The sequence below is a fragment of the Lissotriton vulgaris genome, chromosome 3_1 (genome assembly GCF_964263255.1).
Source record: "Lissotriton vulgaris chromosome 3_1, aLisVul1.2, whole genome shotgun sequence".
NCBI classification, from domain to species: Eukaryota; Metazoa; Chordata; class Amphibia; order Caudata; family Salamandridae; genus Lissotriton; species Lissotriton vulgaris.
In genome coordinates this window covers 853436216-853455717 of record NC_141689.1, presented here as the reverse complement: position 1 = coordinate 853455717, position 19502 = coordinate 853436216, and the positions used below count along the sequence as shown (strand labels likewise).

Below are 19502 nucleotides of genomic sequence, written 5' to 3'. Positions count from 1 at the left end.
TTACGAACTGTCCTCATCAATCATACATGAATATTAATAGACACATGACACCGTCTTGTGAGCAACAGGTGTCAGTTTTCCTCAGTTCGTAAATGGCACTTTGCAACCAGTTCCTTGTGAATCCTTGTTGTCCCATTGGTTGGTTGCCCACGCCGTCTGCGTGTCGTGGAAGGGAGCTTTTTCAAACTGGAGTTAGGTCCCCAGCTCGCTACCATTTGCGCCCTGCCGTCCGGCTGGGTCTGGGCCGCGAGTGCCGTCTCCTCTTGGTACTCCCCTCCTTGCTGCGGCCACGTCACCCTGCCGTGCGGCATTAAAAAGTGTGTGGCCCTCTTCCTACACACCGCCCGCCGGTGTGTATCCTTACCAACCATTGTAGGATTTCCGCCACGCCGCAGGGAGGCTTACGTCTTTCTGCGGCTCCCCCCATCCTGTTTTTTAAAAAAAAAATGTATATTCTTACTTACAGCCTGCCATCGCCAATGCACCCCACAGGTTGTCCCAAAAGACTCGCATCCCTCTTTCGGAAAGGTGCACCCCGTCCTGGCCGTACAGCTCTGGACGTCCTGGGTGAATGAGGCCGTGGCGGATTGAGTCCATGCCGTTCGTGACACAGAACTTGTGCATTGCGATATTCAGTTTCCTCCTGGCGCTATCCACCGCTTTGTGTGAGTCAGCGCCTCTCCAATGTTTTCTGCTGATCATTTCCGACCAGATCACCGTCGTGGGACCCAACCACGATGTTGTCGTCGTGAGATCCTTCTGGATGGCCTGTCCCAATGCTTTGCGCCCCAGCTTCGTCAGGTCATTGCCGCCGAGGTGGATGATCAGCGCGTCGGGATGCCACGCCGAATCTGCCAGTAGGCTGTCCAGGGTTGGCAGCAGCTGCTCCCATCTCATCCCTGGTTGTCCCACCCACCGGATGCACGTCGCTTTGGGTCTGGCTGCCGCTTTGTGCCCCAACCGTCGCCACGTTGACTCCATCCTGGACACGAAAGAATGTCCCACCACCCAAACCAGCCGCGGGCGTCCTCCTGTCAAGAGAAAGGGGGTTCTGTTAAGGTGGCCCGCTGCTCACCCGGGTTCGTCTTCTTTCGATGCAGTTAATCATACTTTGTCATTCTTTCCTTTTTCTTCCTTTTTTTTTTTTATGTGGGTATTTGAGCTCCGGTGGCCTTCTGCGCACCGGAGTATCGGCGTGTCGGCGGAAAGTGGCCATTGCCACCGCACCCTGCCGCGCGGCATCCCAAGGCGACTCCCCCTTTTTTTTTTTTTTTGGGAACCTTTCTTTCCCCTTTCCTTTTCTTTTATTTTTTTTTTTATATCAGGTGTGGCCGTATGTACGATTTGTAGGCCCTGGATCGCCATCTGCCCACAGCCCGTATCCGATCCTCCGGCATGCCATGCTGCGATGCCGTGGTTGCTGCCCCGATCCTGAAGGAGTGTGGGGCGAAGGCTGCTGGGTGGAAGCCCGCTTTTCTGAGACCATGGCGCATCACAGCTGTGAATTGGAACCTGCTCAGGTTCCTACCGTCGCGATGCCTGAGCAAAGGGCCGTCGCCCACTGGGCGGGTTATCATGTATTTGAACAAGCAACACACTGCGCAGAGCCGCGTCTCGGGATGCAGTGCAACCTAATTGTTACCCCTTTTCGTGCCTGGTCTGTCTTAGACTGTCTTAAAGTAATCTCTACCGCTCTTGCCAAGGGTTTAATGTCCCTGGCCTGGAGGCATCGCTGTGCCGGGTCCATCTTGTTGGGCGCCACTAGTTCGCTTATGCGGAACGCGCCAAAGAAGGCTGTGGTGAATGCGGCTCTAAATAGTAGGAGCTCGTATCTGTCTGAGATGATTCCATCTAAAGCCCTCAGGAGGAGGCCCAGCTTACCAAAATCAATAGGGCGCCTTTCATCTGTCTTTTTCCCTTCTACTCTCCTCCACCCTTTCAGGGCCGCCTTGAGATATGGGGAGGCCGTGGGGTCATCTCCCGTATGAAGCCTGGCAAAATGGGCAATGGCTGACAGGTGTGCCTGTGCCCATGACCTTGATTTATTGGCATTGAATGCCCACTGCACAAACTTCTCAACGGCTGTCCGTGTTCCTAATTTGTCCTCTAGTGTGCTTATGCCGCCCACGCTCATTACAGTACTTGTGCATCTCTTGTATCTTCTGGTGGCTTCAGGGGTTAGTGAATGGCCCACCAGTCTGGATAGGTCTACCCCCAGGTCCCACAGGTATGTTGGGAAGGGGGTCATATCTCGGTCCGCCCCAGGGACCAGGTCTCTGAATCGCTCCATCTGTGACCGGGACAATGCGTCCGCTGCCATGTTCTCTGCCCCTGGGACGTGGCGTGCTTTCAGCTCCAGATTCCCTTCCAGCTGCAATTTAATGAACTGCCTCATTAGCCTCAATGTATCTGGACATCGCGCTGCGCCCCGGTTAATGGCTTGCACCACCCCCTTGTTATCTGACCACAGTGTCAGCTTCATGTTCTTCAATTCCTACTTCCAGATGGTCAATGCCATTATTATTGGGAAAAGCTCCAGGAACGTGATGTTCCTGGTGACCCCCTGAGCGTGCCCTTTGTCTGGCCACTGGCTCGTGCACCATTGATTTCCAAGGATGGCCCCAAACCCCATGCTCCCTGCTGCATCTGTGAATAGGGCTATCTGCCTGGCAGTCACCCAACCCTCTCTCCAGATCAATACTCCGTTAAATTCCTGCAGGAACTCGTCCCACATCTGGAGGTCCTGCTTCACCCCCGCACCCAACCGAATGCGGTAATGTCTGTGCGTGACTCCCGCTGTTAGCTGTGTCAGGCGCCTGGAGAAGACCCGGGCCGCAGGTATGACCCTGGCCGCGAAATTCAGCTTGCCTATCACCCCCTGTATGTCCCGGGGGGTGGCCTTGTTTCGCCTGCGCAACATGCGAACATCCTCCCTGAATTCTTTTACCTTTTCCGGGGGCAGCCTGGCTGTCCCTGCCACGGAATCCAGTTCCAAACTCTAGAAAAGTTAGTCTCGTGGTAGGGCCTGTTGTCTTATCTGCTGCCAGGGGGACCCCTAAGGTCCTGGCTAGCCTTTCAAATGCCGACAGAGTGTCGCTGCATGTGGGGGATCCCACTGGACCTGTGAACAGGAAATCGTCGAGGTAGTGTAGTTTGCCGCCTTCTTGGTGGTTATCATGAAGGGCCCACTCCAAAAAGGTTGCGAATTGCTCGAAGTATGCGCACGATATGGCGCAGCCCATGGGCATCGCCTTGTCGACAAACAGGTCACCCTCCCACTGAAAACCCAGCAAGTGAAAACTGGATGGGTGGAAGGGCAGCAAGCGGAACGCCGACTCAATGTCCGCCTTGGCCATGAGGGCTCCCTTCCCCGCCGCTTTTACTAAATCTATTGCGTCATCCACTGTCGCATAACCTACTGAACAGGCTTCCGGGGGAATTCCATCATTCACTGATGTCCCCTCGGGGAATGAAAGGTGGTGTATCAATCTAAACTGACCATGCTCTTTCTTGGGGACCACCCCTAGTGGGAAGACCACTATGCCTCCGCGTAGTTCCTTCGGTAGTGGACCCTCAATCCTACCCAGGGCTTTCTCTTTCACCAGCTTGGTGCATACCACGTGTGGGTGTTGCATCGCCGACTTTAGGTTTCTTGCCCCTTCGAGTGGTAAGATTTCTTTGAATGGAATGACGAACCCTTTATCAAAACCTTCTACCAGCACCCTGGCATCCGCCCTGTTCGGGTACTTATTCGGCAACCTGCGCAGCTGTTGTCTGTTGATAGGAGACCTGGCCAGCTGGCAATCTTGAATGTCTACCAGGTCACCTCACCTACTAGGCCCGGGGCTAGTGCTTTTTGCTTTTCTCTTTTTTGTCCCCTTTGGATTCGCGCTTGCCTCCCCTGCACGCCACTGCCGCGTGCTTGCCCCCACAGCTCGAGCAAGCGTGTTGGAATTTACATGACGAGCCCCACGAGCAATCCCCTGCGTCGTATCTCCAACAAATGGCCTTGGCTTTGTTCGGGGAATGGGATCTCCCTGCGCTCTGCTTCTGGTAAGCTCCGCTCCTGCCCTTCTGGTGGAAACTACGAAAGGAATGGTCATACCTGCCCGCCCAAGATTTTACCTCCTTCGCTGTGAGCATTTTGTGGATGAACCCAGATACATCCTCCTCATTCCATTCTATCTCCGGATGCCTCTGCATTTTGAGCCTAAAACCCTTGTCGTATTCCAGCCACGCTTCGCCTGGGAACTGCCTATGTGCCAGGTCAATATTAGCCTCATAAAGCCAAAGGTCTGCCGCACAGTGGGGGAATTTCTCCACAATAATGCAGGCCATTATTCTGAAGGCATCCAACCAATTTTCAAAATTGCGCTCTTTTTTGCTGCCACGCCTCTCTCTCCTATCCTCCTCTTTCCTGTCACAGGTGGTGAGGTCTAGACCCTCGAGTTGGATTTCGAGCAGAGAGAATATATCGATAAATTCCTTCTGCCATATTCTTTCCTTAACAGCTAGTGGGATAAGGCATGCTAGGCCTGTGGCCTTTGTTGTCAAAGATGCCGGGGCGGGGGATGGCCTGCTGTATGGATCGGAGGTTATGCCTCCCAGCGCTGGGCTCCCTAACGCGGGTCCGTAACCCCAACCCATGACCGGAGACATTTGCTCGCCCTGTGCAGGCAGAACAACGTGCTCCTGCCCCCTAGCCTGGCGCGCCCAACTTGGGTCTACCATGTGCCAAGATATGCCTGCCGCCTCATCTGCGCGCTGCTCCCTGGGCCCGCTTGCTACCCCCTGTCCCGTACTGTTAAGCAGTGCTGGCGCCAGTGATTTTAAGCATTCCTTCACTATCTCGCTGATGTGCTCACCATTCGTGCTGGCCGATGCTTCGCTCTGATCACCATCATCGCGTCGCGGAGGGGGTGTTTTTTGGCGCTCTTTCCTCGGGGGGTTCTTCCTGGAGGACTTCCTTATCGCTGTCTTTTTGCGCCTTTTGGGATCCGATGGGCCTGCTCCCTCCTCCGCCTGGTCGACCGGTCTGTTTTCTTTCCCGCTGACGATGTGCTGCTGGAGCCACTTGCTCCCGTGGATGGCCGTGACCTCCTGGATCCTTTTCAGCAACTCGGCCACTTCCCCAGGCTGGCTCTCCGCCATGGCTCCTAGCGTAGCCAGAGACGGTTTCTCCGCTCCGCCCAATGCGTGGTTTCCGATGAAGACGGAAGGGGTCGTGCTACGCAGTCCCGCTTTGCTTCGGCTGCGTGACTCCGCCGCGGAATTTCTTTGGTGAGCCTCGTCGCAACTTCAGCCCCGTAGTGGCACGCTGCGCACCGCGGGGCGGCTGGTACGATGGTGCGGGGAGAGGGCTTCGGCGCGTCGATTCTTCTCCCTCGAAGTCCTAGTGTTTCAGAAGTTTCGGAGCTCCGCCGTCCGACTCTGCAGATCTTCTTGTTGCGCCGCTCTCCCAGCTCCACGAAGAAGTTGTGGCCGAGCTGGGGGAGTCGGCGACTTAAATCCCCCTGACTCTCCTTAGGGGGGGCTTCAGTGTCTCCCCTGATTGGGGGATTTGAATGAGGCCATTGGGCGCCTCTTAGGGGCGCCCAGGCCAAAGGTTACTTCCGGCCGGACAGGCAGGTGCGCTGCCCGCTTCCGCTGGTCTCCGGGCGCTTTGGGGCGCCCGGAACCAGTTTCACCACTGGTTGGGGCACCACGTGGGTTATGGCGCCGGCCTTCTAGCCTCCCCCCCCCCTGCGGGAGGGTGCGGCGGCCTCTGCGAAATACCATGGAATGCGCCTACATTTAGATTCCCTTTTACTTTAACTGCTAAGAACGTTTGTGTAGGACTTCAAAGCTTTTGGGAAAATATTATTGTTCTTGACCTGCGTGACTGTAAGCTTTTACCACATTCTACATTGTGTCCTAAGGCAGATATCAGAAGTGGTTATATATCAGAACTCTGACAAGCACCTGTATAATGTATATCTTTCAAAACAGATATTTCAAGTATATGCTCCATGAGCGTGGCCAACAAAGCATCTCAGTCTTTAAACTCTTTCAATCAACAGAGATTAGTTAAGTTAGAGATTTCTTTTCTTTGACTAACGCATGCATTAGGTCTTGTGGACAGGTTCTCTTGGTTTCTTGGTTTCCTTCAATTTGGTTTATATGGTTGAAACCTGTATTTCTTATTTGGCCCAGCAACTAAAGAAACTGTTAACTTCATGTTATATTAGAAGATTTTTGAGAAGTGCTAAGGCCCTAGTTATTTTCAGTTGGTTAAAAGAGATAGTAATGTCTAGTCCTGTGTACCCTTTGAGGATAGTTTTCATTTTTCTGCTGAAGGCATGAGTGCATTAGGATGAAGTAAGGGCACTATCAGTTTCCATCATATTTATCCAATATGTCACACATGTCCTTGTTAGGCAAAAGGTGAATGCCAATCATGGGCTAAACCCTTCTCTCCATGTGAAATCAAATTATAAAAAGTTCAGCACCCTTAGGTTTTTTCAGTGTAAATTCCTACATGCTTTCATCCCTAAGAGCTGTGTTTTGTTTGCAATTAAAAATATATTAGCCCACTTAAGACAGAAGTGATTTCCAAAACCCAATTAAGGCACAAAGCGTGTAATTACATGCCGTGTTTTGTACCCTTTGGTAAGCTTTGTTCCATTCTTCTCTGCAGTTTCCATTCATGAACCTGCTTCCTTGGCAAACACACGGTGGAGGATGTTAGATGTTACTTGGATGTTTCTCAGAGTATTTTGGATAGTAGATTTAGGGGCATATTATCAAGGGGGTTTATCTCCGTTTTTTTGGCTTCAAAAGCCAAGAAAGCAGAGATAAAATTATCTCCCTATTACCTAGCTGTCGCTAACACCAGTTAGCGACAGCTAGTAGGAGATAGCGACCATCTTGGGCCCCACTTTGCATGTCAGTGATATTTATCACTAATGACATGCAAAGTGGGCGTGCCAAGATGTTAGCGACTGGACACAGTCGCTAACATCGCTATCTCCTATTACCAACTTTTGGATATATTCGCGCTAAGCGGGGGGTTCTTCCTGGAGGACTTCCTTATCGGTGTCTTTTTGCGCCTTTTGGGATCCGATGGGCCTGCTCCCTCTTCCGCCTGGTCGACCGGTCTGTTTTCTTTCCCGCTGACGATGTGCTGCTGGAGCCACTTGCTCCCGTGGATGGCCGTGACCTCCCGGATCCTTTTCAGCAACTCGGCCGCTTCCCCAGGCTGGCCCTCCGCCATGGCTCCTAGCGTAGCCAGAGACGGTTTCTCCGCTCCGCCCAATGCGTGGTTTCCGATGAAGATGGAAGGGGTCGTGCTACGCAGTCCCGCTTTGCTTCGGCTGCGTGACTCCGCCGCGGAATTTCTTTGATGAGCCTCGTCGCAACTTCAGCCCCGTAGTGGCACGCTGCGCACCGCGGGGCGGCTGGTACGATGGTGCGGGGAGAGGGCTTCGGCGCGTCGATTCTTCTCCCTCGAAGTCCTAGTGTTCCAGAAGTTTCGGAGCTCCGCCGTCCGACTCTGCAGATCTTCTTGTCGCGCCGCTCTCCCAGCTCCACAAAGAAGTTGTGGCCGAGCTGGGGGAGTCGGCGACTTAAATCCCCCTGACTCTCCTTAGGGGGGGCTTCGGTGTCTCCCCTGATTGGGGGATTTGAATGAGGCCATTGGGCGCCTCTTAGGGGCGCCCAGGCCAAAGGTTACTTCCGGCCGGGCAGGCAGGTGCGCTGCCCGCTTCCGCTGGTCTCCGGGCGCTTTGGGGCGCCCGGAACCAGTTTCACCACTGGTTGGGGCACCACGTGGGTTATGGCGCCGGCCTTCTAGCCTCCCCCCCCTGCGGGAGGGTGCGGCGGCCTCTGCGAAATACCATGGAATGCGCCTACATTTAGATTCCCTTTTACTTTAACTGCTAAGAACGTTTGTGTAGGACTTCAAAGCTTTTGGGAAAATATTATTGTTCTTGACCTGTGTGATTGTAAGCTTTTACCACATTCTACATTGTGTCCTAAGGCAGATATCAGAAGTGGTTATATATCAGAACTCTGACAAGCACCTGTATAATGTATATCTTTCAAAACAGATATTTCAAGTATATGCTCCATGAGTGTGGCCAACAAAGCATCTCAGTCTTTAAACTCTTTCAATCAACAGAGATTAGTTAAGTTAGAGATTTCTTTTCTTTGACTAACGCATGCATTAGGTCTTGTGGACAGGTTCTCTTGGTTTCTTGGTTTCCTTCAATTTGGTTTATATGGTTGAAACCTGTATTTCTTATTTGGCCCAGCAACTAAAGAAACTGTTAACTTCATGTTATATTAGAAGATTTTTGAGAAGTACTAAGGCCCTAGTTATTTTCAGTTGGTTAAAAGAGATAGTAATGTCTAGTCCTGTGTACCCTTTGAGGATAGTTTTCATTTTTCTGCTGAAGGCATGAGTGCATTAGGATGAAGTAAGGGCACTATCAGTTTCCATCATATTTATCCAATATGTCACACATGTCCTTGTTAGGCAAAAGGTGAATGCCAATCATGGGCTAAACCCTTCTCTCCATGTGTAATCAAATTATAAAAAGTTCAGCACCCTTAGGTTTTTTCAGTGTAAATTCCTACATGCTTTCATCCCTAAGAGCTGTGTTTTGTTTGCAATTAAAAATATATTAGCCCACTTAAGACAGAAGTGATTTCCAAAACCCAATTAAGGCACAAAGTGTGTAATTACATGCCGTGTTTTGTACCCTTTGGTAAGCTTTGTTCCATTCTTCTCTGCAGTTTCCATTCATGAACCTGCTTCCTTGGCAAACACACGGTGGAGGATGTTAGATGTTACTTGGATGTTTCTCAGAGTATTTTGGATAGTAGATTTAGGGGCATATTATCAAGGGGGTTTATCTCCGTTTTTTTGGCTTTAAAAGCCAAGAACGCAGAGATAAAATTATCTCCCTATTACCTAGCTGTCGCTAACACCAGTTAGCGACAGCTAGTAGGAGATAGCGACCATCTTGGGCCCCACTTTGCATGTCAGTGATATTTATCACTAATGACATGCAAAGTGGGCATGCCAAGATGTTAGCGACTGGAAACAGTCGCTAACATCGCTATCTCCTATTACCAACTTTTGGAGATATTCGCGCTAAGCGGGGGGTTCTTCCTGGAGGACTTCCTTATCGGTGTCTTTTTGCGCCTTTTGGGATCCGATGGGCCTGCTCCCTCCTCCGCCTGGTCGACCGGTCTGTTTTCTTTCCCACTGACGATGTGCTGCTGGAGCCACTTGCTCCCGTGGATGGCCGTGACCTCCCGGATCCTTTTCAGCAACTCGGCCACTTCCCCAGGCTGGCCCTCCGCCATGGCTCCTAGCGTAGCCAGAGACGGTTTCTCCGCTCCGCCCAATGCGTGGTTTCCGATGAAGATGGAAGGGGTCGTGCTACGCAGTCCCGCTTTGCTTCGGCTGCGTGACTCCGCCGCGGAATTTCTTTGGTGAGCCTCGTCGCAACTTCAGCCCCGTAGTGGCACGCTGCGCACCGCGGGGCGGCTGGTATGATGGTGCGGGGAGAGGGCTTCGGCGCGTTGATTCTTCTCCCTTGAAGTCCTAGTGTTCCAGAAGTTTCGGAGCTCCGCCGTCCGACTCTGCAGATCTTCTTGTTGCGCCGCTCTCCCAGCTCCACAAAGAAGTTGTGGCCGAGCTGGGGGAGTCGGCGACTTAAATCCCCCTGACTCTCCTTAGGGGGGGCTTCAGTGTCTCCCCTGATTGGGGGATTTGAATGAGGCCATTGGGCTCCTCTTAGGGGCGCCCAGGCCAAAGGTTACTTCCGGCCGGGCAGGCAGGTGCGCTGCCCGCTTCCGCTGGTCTCCGGGCGCTTTGGGGCGCCCGGAACCAGTTTCACCACTGGTTGGGGCACCACGTGGGTTATGGCGCCGGCCTTCTAGCCCCCCCCCCCCCCTGCGGGAGGGTGCGGCGGCCTCTGCGAAATACCATGGAATGCGCCTACATTTAGATTCCCTTTTACTTTAACTGCTAAGAACGTTTGTGTAGGACTTCAAAGCTTTTGGGAAAATATTATTGTTCTTGACCTGTGTGACTGTAAGCTTTTACCACATTTTACATTGTGTCCTAAGGCAGATATCAGAAGTGGTTATATATCAGAACTCTGACAAGCACCTGTATAATGTATATCTTTCGAAACAGATATTTCAAGTATATGCTCCATGAGTGTGGCCAACAAAGCATCTCAGTCTTTAAACTCTTTCAATCAACAGAGATTAGTTAAGTTAGAGATTTCTTTTCTTTGACTAACGCATGCATTAGGTCTTGTGGACAGGTTCTCTTGGTTTCTTGGTTTCCTTCAATTTGGTTTATATGGTTGAAACCTGTATTTCTTATTTGGCCCAGCAACTAAAGAAACTGTTAACTTCATGTTATGTTAGAAGATTTTTGAGAAGTACTAAGGCCCTAGTTATTTTCAGTTGGTTAAAAGAGATAGTAATGTCTAGTCCTGTGTACCCTTTGAGGATAGTTTTCATTTTTCTGCTGAAGGCATGAGTGCATTAGGATAAAGTAAGGGCACTATCAGTTTCCATCATATTTATCCAATATGTCACACATGTCCTTGTTAGGCAAAAGGTGAATGCCAATCATGGGCTAAACCCTTCTCTCCATGTGAAATCAAATTATAAAAAGTTCAGCACCCTTAGGTTTTTTCAGTGTAAATTCCTACATGCTTTCATCCCTAAGAGCTGTGTTTTGTTTGCAATTAAAAATATATTAACCCACTTAAGACAGAAGTGATTTCCAAAACCCAATTAAGGCACAAAGCGTGTAATTACATGCCGTGTTTTGTACCCTTTGGTAAGCTTTGTTCCATTCTTCTCTGCAGTTTCCATTCATGAACCTGCTTCCTTGGCAAACACACGGTGGAGGATGTTAGATGTTACTTGGATGTTTCTCAGAGTATTTTGGATAGTAGATTTAGGGGCATATTATCAAGGGGGTTTATCTCCGTTTTTTTGGCTTCAAAAGCCAAGAAAGCAGAGATAAAATTATCTCCCTATTACCTAGCTGTCGCTAACACCAGTTAGCGACAGCTAGTAGGAGATAGCGACCATCTTGGGCCCCACTTTTCATGTCAGTGATATTTATCACTAATGACATGCAAAGTGGGCGTGCCAAGATGTTAGCGACTGGAAACAGTCGCTAACATCGCTATCTCCTATTACCAACTTTTGGAGATATTCGCGCTAAGCGCGAATATCTCCAAAAGCTAACACCTGCCCTGAGCAGTTCTTAGCCGTGTTATCCAATGGGAGGTGGATAACATGGCTAAGACCATTTGCTCAGTAATGTATGAATATCGCTGACTTTTCAGTGATATTCATTTATTTCGGGCGATTTTTATCGCTTAGGAGATAAACCTCGATAATATCAAGGCTCCTAAGCGATAAAAATCCCCGCAGCTCGGCGATAAAAATATTGCCGCTAAGCCAACCTAGCGATAATTATCGCTAGTTGTTGGTAATATGCCCCTTAGAGTTTAATAATTTTACCACATCTTCTGGTCTATAATTTTGATCCGATTGCTCCAATTCAGATACATACACTTTTGGAATACATGCAAATTAGATAATTGCGAAAATATTGCTTTGTCTATTCTGGACCTCAGTGCATTTTATTTAGTTTGAAATATTATTATCAGAATTACCAGTTTGCAAATTTCGCATTACAGCCTGGTGTTCAAGACTGGTTTAATGTAAATTTGTATTTAGTTATTATGGATTAGTGTGAAATATTTTCGTTTTCTCTGCGAATGCGAAATTTCGTTCATTTTACAACAGTGTTGATTACGATTAAATGTTATCTATCATTTGATACACATGCGAAGTCAAGACTGGTTTTATTCTGTGAATATCATGATCCAAGGCAATTATTATACTTGTTCTAGCTGAAACAACAATGGTCAACATCTCTTTCCATAGTTTCGACCCTCACAAATTCCATCCTTAAAGGTCACAGAAGCGCAAATCTCCCATGTTAGACAACAGAGTCAATCTTAGGCTAGAGCAATGAAATGGTGCATTTGTGAGTGTATTGTTGAATCGTGTAATGTACGATTATGTACAACCGCACTTTTAGGGAATATCCCCCTTTTTAATCGGGTCACCCTTGCTTTGCCTTGGTGATTCACTACTAAAGTGTTACCAATCAAACTTCCATTGAAAGGTTTCCTTAGAGCATCGGTGGGAAGACATTTATGAGCAATTAAAAAAGCTGCATTATTTTCCTTGATGTCAAAACATTTCGTTTGCTTTGCTGCATACTGTCAATTCAGAGTTAACTATTTTAAACAGACTAATAAAAAACATACTTCATCTGAAGAACATTTTTTAAACTTACAGAGCTCTCGAAATTATGCAAATACAGCTCTTACAACGAATCCATGGCATTAATAGCAAGAGCGCCATGCCCGGCTCAAAAAGCTTTTTCTTGGTGTACCAGTGTTTTATCTATGCCACAAGCCCCATTCACAAAGATTTTTGTGCGAGCTTTTGTGTTTCGTCACGGACTTAATTCCAACTTACTCTTAAATTTCCATAAGTAAAACTTCCACAAACCTCTATATTCAAGAGTAAGCACGTTTCAGTCATGACTGTGTAAGAGATGGGCCTTGGGTAAGACGCACAGAAAATGCTTTCTGCTTAGGACCTGGAGGATTATGAATGATTTGACACAAATGCTCATAGAACAGCTTTTTGAAATGACCCCATAGGTCTGCTAACCTACTTCCAATTGTGTAGGTCTACATTAAAGCAGGTTAAATGTTGTTTTTAGAGCGCTGGCTATATTTGTGTATGAACATGAAATATGTCAATAACATGCTGTTTCAAATGTTTTTCAGAATCTGTTCCCTGCTATACAACGAAGATATCTCTAAGTCTTCAGCTGTAAGGATCTCTCATCTTGTAAAGTATAGAAGGAAGGGAAGAGAAGAAATCCTCCAGCATAATGTGCTGAACTCGACATTTTGTTAAGGGGCTTTTCCTGATAGCTGCAAGAATGGTCTTTTTTGGACAAAGTCAATACAATTTTTAGGCCTATAATGAGAATGCCTTGAAAAGACGCCCCGATTTTACACCAGTGAGCTTTAGCGAACACTGCGTTGTCGACGGATACTTACATTGTATTGCAATGTGGCACTCTGTGGCCTTCTTAACATTCACCACAATCTTGTATGGGCTGTGAATGTAAATGCTCGAGAACTTATGTGCACTCTAAATGTTTTAAGACCAAATGTACTTTTTAAATCTATTGAAATATTGTTTGTTTACTACTGATCAGAATGGGCTATGCATTTATATTCTAGTAGCAAAGAAATGCAGTGACTATTAAGGGTTGATTTGCAAAGCTTTCTTTTGCTTTTCTGTGGTCTTTGTGTGCACGCAAGTCAAAGTGTGTAAAATGTGGTTGCCCAAGAAAAACAAGGCACTTTGGGGTGCACAAATGACACTATGCATATGCAAATATAGGTTTGCTTATTTGTGGTCTTCACATTCCCTACACATGATCTGACTGGTGCAGTCCCATTGCTGAGCAATTTGCAAAGCTGCTTTTGGCTCATGTGGTTATCATATGCCTTGCCCAGTCACTCATGTCTAGGCTCGTTCATGGCATGAGTTTAGTTGTGCACTTTTTATTTCCATCCTTTCCTTTTATGCAGATAAGACTCGTTTTTATTTCAAAAACAGTGTCGCTTAAATCCCGTCTTCTTGCATGCCTAGCAGTCCCCCATGTGAGGCAACGGGGCTTGTGATGTCAGATGGGCATGTCCATCTCTACGAGTTCGTCCATTATCAAGAATAATTAAGAGTTATTTGTGAATGTAAGGCTTATTTGTACATGGGAAAGAGACAACTGCAGCACTTTTTCGACGCTGTACGTCTTTATCATTGCATGCATTTGTGAATTTGGGGTCCTGCATAGTGGGAACGTCTGCCACACATTGAGATGAGCAAGATGGTTATTATTGTACCCAAAATTGATCCTTCATTTATTACCCTAGTGGTAGTCTAGACACACTTAGGCTAAAAAGATTGGATAATTAAAAAAAAAATTGTACCAAGACATAAGCAAGTCGAAATGAAGCACACGCTCTTCAATTATTCAACATTTGAACTCTAAATGCAGATTCAATGATGAGCAACACTCTGCTTCATTTCATTTGACTAGAATTTGCTGTTTGCAACTGAGACACAATAAAAAAACTTAGCACTTTTATATCAGTGTTAGCCCCGTCAATATATTGTTTGGATTTACTTTTCAGGACTCTAACTCTAAGGAATGCATTAGGAGAGCTTTCTAGGAAAAATCCCACTGTCCATTTTAAGTAGGATGATAATGGAAAATCTTCCAGCTTTTGAAGAAAATATTCAATCCTTAGGAAAGTCTACCAGGAGATTTTTGTTCATACCGTGGTATAGACTCTCCTCTGCAATTAGTACTTTTTTCCAGAAACTGAAGGAATTTCTTGATGGCCTAATTAGGAATTGCGCTATTATAAAAATATTTCAATTTGGATAAGAAGTGTAAATTGGAGGATAGTCTACTGACATAATTTCATCCATGATAGGACTAGTATGTTGGTGACACTTTATCAGCAGTTTTCCTCCAGAGAGAACACTGCCACCACAAATCAGAAAATCTTACCACTCAATTCTAATTTAGGTCTTTAGGTGGGGAATGCCCAAATCACGTATTGGAATATCATAACTCCAATCCTATATTCTGCATCTTCTCTCCTTAAAACATGGGTTGAGCTCTTCCAAGATGAACACCCTTCTTCCTGAGCATATCTCTAATTTACTTTCTTCTCCTACCCCAAACACCTGTGAGACCAATTTGTGTCAGTGAACGGCTAACTAGAACCAATAGTTACATTTGCCCCCTAAAAGCAATTTCCCAACAAGAAGACTAATCAGCTATCCCACACTATAGCTAATCCTCAGCTGCGGTCCGTGCAGGTAACAGCAGTGGGGAGGTGGGCCAAGTAAAGGGGTATTTTGAGGGATGATGCTGAGGGAAAATGAATTATTTATTTTATTTCCCCTCGGCATCGTCCCTCGAAATCCCTCCTTACCTGGCCCCACCACCCCACTCCTGTTACCTGCACGGACTGTGGCTGCTAATCATATTTCCTGTCCTCCATACAATTTCAGCAGCAGGGGTCCTGACCCTGGAACAACTGTCCCTCCATACCTACCTCTCTAAATGTGAGTTTAGTAAGTTATTTGGGCTTTTGTATCTTGTAGCCCGTCAGTGCTGCCTGGTGCCTTATCTGACTAAGGGACAGCAGGCAGGAGTCTTAGGCACACTTCTGGGGGTAAAACAACTCCTAGTAAGGTATTTACACCTGCCTAAGTAGGGTCATATTAGTTAAAGAGTCAGTAGTTTCTCTTGGAGCATTTGAGGTTGTTTCTTAATATTGGAAATTCCTGCTGTTTCCTGGAGTCGGAGAGGCATATATCATCACTAATGTGCCATTTGCAATAGGTAATTGCCTTGGAAGGGCTTTGATAGCACCCCACATTGTGTCACATGCCATTAAATGCAACTGGAGTTAAACATGGGTCATTAATGATTTATAAATCACCACTGCGTTAGGAGAAGTTGGAGACTTTCAAGCGGTGCCCTGTGTGGTTTCACTAGTTCTGGGGTCCTCACATTTGAACAAAGAACTGGGTGTACGAGGACTTCTTTGGGGTGCTGAGGTCACCTGGATGTGTGTGAGAGTGTTTCAGGAAAGGGTGAGGGAGAATGAGGTAACCCTCTGAAGAAATCAATAAATTCTTCCGTAGTCTCACCATCATGCATAGGGGGCTCGTTATGCTATGGATAAGTTAGGGTAGTGAATCTGGCTGCCAAGACTTTGTCATTTCTCTCGGTCATCAGTCAAGTCTTTGTTGCACCTTCCTTTGATTCTTTCACTTTCTTGTTAACTTTTTCCTGCAAGTCTTGAAGACGATGCACTCGAGACTCATGGAGTCTCTTGGACATCTCGTCTCAAGATATCTATTCCATTCATCCCTGGGCCCCCTTTCATTATCTAAGTCAAATGTTACTGCTACTGAAATTCATTGGGAATGGTATATTTTCATATTCCACTGCCATTTAACCAATAACGTACACATTCTGTGCCCATAATGCATATTCACATAATGAGTCAGGGTCCCTTTTGGTGGGTTATCAGCTTCCCTTGATCCAGCACACACATGCCTCAATTTATATCAGGCACTTTCACTACTAACACACTGAAAGGCTGTGGTTGTGTGATTCTTCTCGCTAATAAGCAGTACATAAGACTCAAGGTGCAAACCCGGTTGATAAGAAGAAAGAAAACGTTAATACCAGAACATAGGGTGCAAATGTGGATATTTTCTTTTGTTCACGCTGTCACTGAGCCCCCTTGTGTACAAGGAACTCAACATATGTGAGAAACTCCTGCAAACTAAATTTAGTGCTCATGCTTGGTCAACAGTTATGTCCTAGATTCATGTCCCACGCACACACTTACAGGGTTTCATGTTTGAATTATGAGTTCTGTATCTTACACTCACACCATAAATAATTCCTACTCTCACACTCTATCTCTTAAATCGTACCTGATGCAGTGTACCTTGGGATCCCTAGAACTCAGAACCTAGAACCTAGTACTTCAGAGCCAGCGCTTGGAGCATAACATATAGAATAAAAGAGTTTAAAAATAGCACTTAGAAGTTTGTTTTTTCAAAAAGTTACCCCGTACATCTCCTTACCCTATTTCACTTGTGTATTCTGACAGCCGAGTCCCCAGCATTGATAAGATGTGAGAACTAAGAGTGGGCTGGATTACGCAATTAAGTACCCACTGAAATGATTAAATAGAGAGTTTTTAAAAGTTGCTTTACAATTATCAAGTTTTATGCACTTGGTCATGCGTGTGCAGCCTTTGAAAATTGCTATGCCTGGTCCTCGGAATACAAAGCATAATATTCTGCCAAAGCAAAAAAAAAAGAACCATTCTTTTTCTTCAGGTAAACTAAAATAGACGCTTATTTAAGCAGTGTGTCGTGTCAACCCACAAGGGGACTCTAATGTCATCTACCAGACTTCCTGCTGGGACTGAAAAAACTGTCATTATAGTCACAAGTCTCCCTACTTGGCAGGAGAGTGACCTAAATTGAGCAAGGCTTCCTGCAATTAGAAACAGTTCCTGCTTCCCAAAATATATTCATTAGTAAAATAATTAACTTTAGTCTTTTACAATGATACATGGCGAGCAATATGTATGGACAGCAAGTCTCAATTACGAAAGGACTGGCTGGCATTTCCCGGGTCAGCACATTAGAAGTAATCTGCAAAGATATTCTTGTTGATTGGAAGAGTGATACTGGGACAAAGTCTCACAGGACAAGCAAGCGTTTTATCTCTCCCTCTGTCTCGCTCTCTAAATATTATTCACTATGAGATTGCATTTCTTCCTCAAAAATAACAATGGTGGCATTGCGTGAGAGCATCTTGCACAGGAAGAAAAGTGTCAACATGCTAAATGTAAAATAGGATTAATAATCGGAAGCGATTGAAAGATATGGTGGAGTTCCTGTCTACATTGCAGAAGATTCACGTTGTTTTTTAATGGACATGTATAATATAAAATACTTTTTGCACTGTTTTTTATTCAAGAGGTTTGCCATATTGTATATTGCAGTTACTACGATTATACAGCTTAATGGCAGTAAATGTGTCAAATTTAGAATGATGACACTGATTTATATCTCAATATATCCCATCAGAAAATGTTGACTGCACATGATAGCCTCCTTAGCATATATGTTTCACATATGTGAATTCCCATACTATCCACCAAATGTAGCAGTTGTTTCATAAAGAAGCAGCTTGCATTTGAAAGATGTGTAGGGTAAAATCTCAGCAGGAATTCAACCAAACCAGTGAGTGGAAAGGGCTAGATCAGTGTTCTTCAACCTTATTAAGGCTGAATTAAAAAAAAAAAAATACCCCATCTCAATTTTTCACAAATATTCTGTAAATTAGCAATGTTTAAATATGTCTAAACGTTGCAATCAATTTCTGTTACCCCCTTTAATGCATACTCCCAGTTAGGATTTCCTGAAAATGTATATCAATCAATCAGAATTTTCTAAAGCATGGCTTTTCACCTGATAGAGTATCCAGGAGCTTGCAGGCCCAGTAGGCTTATTCGAACAGCCAGATTCGAAGGGCAATTCGTAATTCTGGAAGTGAGGTGATGGTCCGGAGGTGCGTGGGGAAGCTGGTGCAGGTCTTTGCTGTGAAGTAGGATATGAAGTATCCTCCAGTTCAGCTTTGGCAGATGCGGGGATTATAGGCAGGTGAAAGTGGGGCAGAGAGTAGTTTTCTCGATCGTTGGTGGAAGTTCAGGCAGTGGTTAATGTAGGTGGGTCCTTGGTTGTGTAGAGCCTTGTGTGCATAGGTTAGCAGCTTGAATTAGCCTCTCTTCTGAACGGGAAGCCCATGGAGTTTCCTAAGGTGTGGTGTGATGTAGGTTTGTTCGGGAAGGCTGAGGATGAGTCTGGCTGCAAACTTCTCTATGGCCTGAAGTCTCTGTAGAAGGTGCGCAGCCATTTCTACGTGGAAGGCATTGCTGTATTCCAATTGTCTGGTGATGAGGGCTTGTGTCATGGTGCGTCTCGCATGTAGGGATTGCCACTGGAAGATCATATGTGCAAAGCGCAGAGTGAGGAAGCAAGCAATGGAGACAGCATCTATCTGTGATCTCATGGTGAACTTGTTTTCAATGATGACTCCAAGGTTTCTGGCGTGGTCGGAGTAAGTGGGCGCAGATCCTAGGTCTGATGGCTAAAGAAGCCTTTAGGTATTCTGGCTGTCTAAAAAAAAGCAATTTGTCATTGTCTATACATTTCATAGCATCTGCATTTAGCCAGAGGCTCAGTGACATTGTTAAAAAAGATAGAACAATACTCTACTTTCTGCAAAGATGATTACAAAATGTCACCTTTGCCTACTTCACTAAAAATGTGTGCTAATTTAGCGATGAAGGCTCAAATTCAAACTGTTGCTGGCACATGATTTGGTCTGGTCAAAATGGTAAAAACGTTCTCCCTCTGCTACTGGTTGAATATCGTAAAACCGTAGGCAAAGCCTTCATCTCATCCAGGTTGGACTACGTTTGGTATGATTGGTACACGGGTGTTGTTCCATATCCTAGGAACATAGATGGAAAAGGTCTGCTGCTTTAATTATTTTCTTTATTTTGTACTTAGTCTGCAATCTGATGGTATCCTAGCTGTGGGTGTGCAGGAACCAGCAGAGATGCTGAGCTTGTCTACAAGATGAGCAGGGGTGCTGGTCTTGATGGCTTTGTGAATTATGCCAAAGGTTCCGAAGGTGGAGTAGGTTGGTAAGGGGTGCCAATGAAGTTGCACCAGGATGGGGGTGATTTGATCACTTTTCTTCA

General features: G+C 46.3%; 1 protein-coding gene across 1 annotated transcript in view; it reads left to right on the top strand.

Annotated features, from left to right (window-relative positions):
- The window catches only part of LRRC2 (leucine rich repeat containing 2), a 1061896-nt gene extending 1043743 nt beyond the window's left edge, over positions 1-18153 (top strand). The window contains exon 9 of the mRNA XM_086961157.1: positions 12894-18153. Coding sequence (XP_086817283.1) covers positions 12894-12943 — 50 coding nt within the window. The 3' untranslated portion in view covers positions 12944-18153. The remainder of the gene's footprint in view (positions 1-12893) is intronic.
- The last annotated feature ends 1349 nt before the right edge of the window (positions 18154-19502 follow it).